At 45.0% G+C, this 2,622-nt stretch overlaps 1 protein-coding gene across 1 annotated transcript; it reads right to left on the reverse strand.

Annotated features, from left to right (window-relative positions):
* Window positions 1–273: 273 nt before the first annotated feature.
* Window positions 274–1,287, reverse strand: XCR1 (chemokine (C motif) receptor 1). The gene has a single exon (XM_010017091.1). It carries the CDS (start codon window positions 1,285–1,287, stop codon window positions 274–276), a length of 1,014 nt encoding a protein of 337 aa, XP_010015393.1.
* Between the last annotated feature and the right edge of the window lie 1,335 nt (window positions 1,288–2,622).

The following is a 2,622-nucleotide window of genomic DNA, read 5'->3' on the forward strand; positions in this document are numbered from 1 at the left end:
GCTTTTAAAAAGAAACTCTACATGGGAGAAAATCCATCTCGCTGCACAAAACATAAAGATAAGACTTACAGGCCAATGAAGCAATTGCTTAGCATCCTCAGCTCCCCATCCCACCGCAAATACATTTTGTTGTGACTTTCCATACACAGCATGCTTGCAAAGAGGACATTTCTGTGTCTTTCTCAGGGAAGTGCCTCTAAGAATTAGAGGCTATCTATGGCTTTTAGAATTGGAAAGCTCATCCAGGAGAAGTGCTGAGAGTGAGGTCTCGCTTCAGTAGATGGAGGCATCTTCATAGTGGAATTTGCCTTGAAAGCAGACCCTGGGGCTGGACACTTGCTTGTGGCCACAGGGTGAATACTGACTGCATAAACGGAACAAATGCCTCTTGAACTTGACTCCAACAAAGACATAGAGCACAGGGTTGAGGCAGCAGTGGAAGAAAGCAATTTTACGGCTGATGTGAAAGGCAAGGTTGGAGTCTTTTTCATACTGACAGGTAGGTGATGGAAAAGTAGTCAGAAAGCTGAGGATGTTGTAAGGTGCCCAGCTCAGGAAAAAAGCCAACACAATGGTGAGGATGAGTTTCACAGTTCTGTGCTTTCTGCGGGATCTTGTTCTGAGCAGGATTATCAGTATCTTGAAGTAACAGAATACAATAGCCCCAAAGGAAAGCAGGAAGAGTACATTTCTTTGATAAATGTCCACCTTCTTCCATTTCCAATCAGCATAATCGCAGGTCTTGTCCCCCAGGTTTTCTTGCACTGTGGTGTGGATAACCTCAGGAACCACAATTAATGTACTACCAGTCCAAACAGCCAAGCTCACCAGAAACCCACAGCACTGCGTCTGGGATCTCAAGGTTGAAAGTGGGTTCACTACGGCCAAGTACCGCAGGATAGTCATGAGTGTCAGAAAGAAAACGCCGCTGTAGTAGCCAATGGAGAAAACAGCATTTGCTGCCTTGCAAAGGAACTCACCAAAAATCCACCCAAAGGATTGGTCCATGGCCCAGAAAGGCAGCATGCAGGAGAAGACTAAATCAGAGACACAGAGATTCATGATGAAGACGTTCGTTAAAGATGTGAGGTTTTCGTATTTTAGTAGGATCCATAACACTAGGCTGTTTCCAAGCAGGCTGAGCAGAAATGCCATAGTGTAGAGGACAGTAGAGAGGTAGGTGTAAAATACAAAATAGTTGCCCATTTCGCAGACATTGCTTTCATTAAAAGAGTATTCATAGGAGTAATTATCACCTGAATTGGGTGGATAATATTCTTCATCCATTTGCTTCTGCAAATCTTACACTGTTCTCCAGCGGCTACTTTGAGAAGCTGCAACAATCAACCCAAAATCTTCATGAAAATCAACCCAATAACTAAACTCCCGCTGTGGAGGCTTCTGTTTTAAGAGACAAAAAGAAGCAGTGAAACTACCTTATTTGTCCTGGGTTTGGGAGAGAAAGGAGTCATTTCTTCTTATGACTAGAGCATGAACTGGTGGATACTAAAGATTCACCCTCAAAGCAACGTTGAGATCTTAAATACTTAAGAAGTCAGAAACTAAGATGCTTCTAAACCAATACAAACCAAACAAGGCTGCTGGAGAGGGACTCTTCATCAGGGACTGTAGCAATAGGACAAAGAGTGATGGGTTCAAACTGAAACAGGGGAAGTTCAGATTGGAAGTGAGCTGAGGTGCTGGCACAGGTTGCCCAGAGAAGTGGTAAATGCTCCATCCCTGGCAGTGCTCAAGGCCAGGTTGGACAGAGCCTTGGGCAACATGGTCTAGTGTGAGGTGTCCCTGCCCACGGCAGGGGGTTGGAACTGGATGATTTTAAGGTCCTTTCCAACCCAAACCATTCTGTATTCTATGAATATGGTTGGTGACAACTGTTAATTATTGAGCTTCTACTATGTGAAGGTCAAGGGTGCACTGATTCTCAGGAGTGCATGAGAAGCAGAGCTCACATCACGCCCCTCTTCTGAGAGGTTCTACCCTCTGCTTGTCTACCTGTTTGTAGGTAGGAGTTTAATCCCAATGGGATGGTGATTTAAAACTGGCCAACACTACTAAAAGTTACTGGGACTTGGAAGATGACATTCAGTCAGCTGAACATACATGGTCACAGTACTCTCATTTCTTTACGAAATTCAGCTAAAAAAATAGGTATAGAAAAGTGAGTAATGGCTCCAACCAATGGTTCAAAGTCTAAATTTAAACATCCTGGATGAAGGTTTACCTGCAGCACCCTGTTTGGATCCTGATTTGACTGAAGGCAGTGAGAAACCTGCCACTGATTACTTTGGAAGTGCGGTTGCAAGAAAGAAACTCCAAGACTCAGGCCAAAATTGTGCTGGTGACATTTTCCTTTTTGGGTCAGCGAAGGCAGAATCTGCCTGCTACAGTCAGGAAAAGACATGCTGCCTTTGGAAGACGTTTAGAGGAAGGGAGGGAATGTCTACACCAGAGAGCGGCCAGGGAGCGTTGCTGGCTGGCAGCATTTAATGCCACCCATGGGGATAGGTAGTTCAGGTCAGCCATAATGTTGCACAGGCAGCACAGGCCAGGGAGGATCTATCCACTGGGATGTGGTCACCCAGTTTTGGAGGCAAGGTAGGT

This window comes from Nestor notabilis, unplaced genomic scaffold (assembly GCF_000696875.1).
Source record: "Nestor notabilis isolate BGI_N333 unplaced genomic scaffold, ASM69687v1 scaffold34826, whole genome shotgun sequence".
Taxonomy (NCBI): Eukaryota; Metazoa; Chordata; class Aves; order Psittaciformes; family Psittacidae; genus Nestor; species Nestor notabilis.

What these genes read in the sequence shown, in the direction of transcription:
- XCR1 (XM_010017091.1), bottom strand. Translation starts at nt 1,287, where the DNA reads ATGGATGAAGAATATTATCCACCCAATTCAGGTGATAATTACTCCTAT.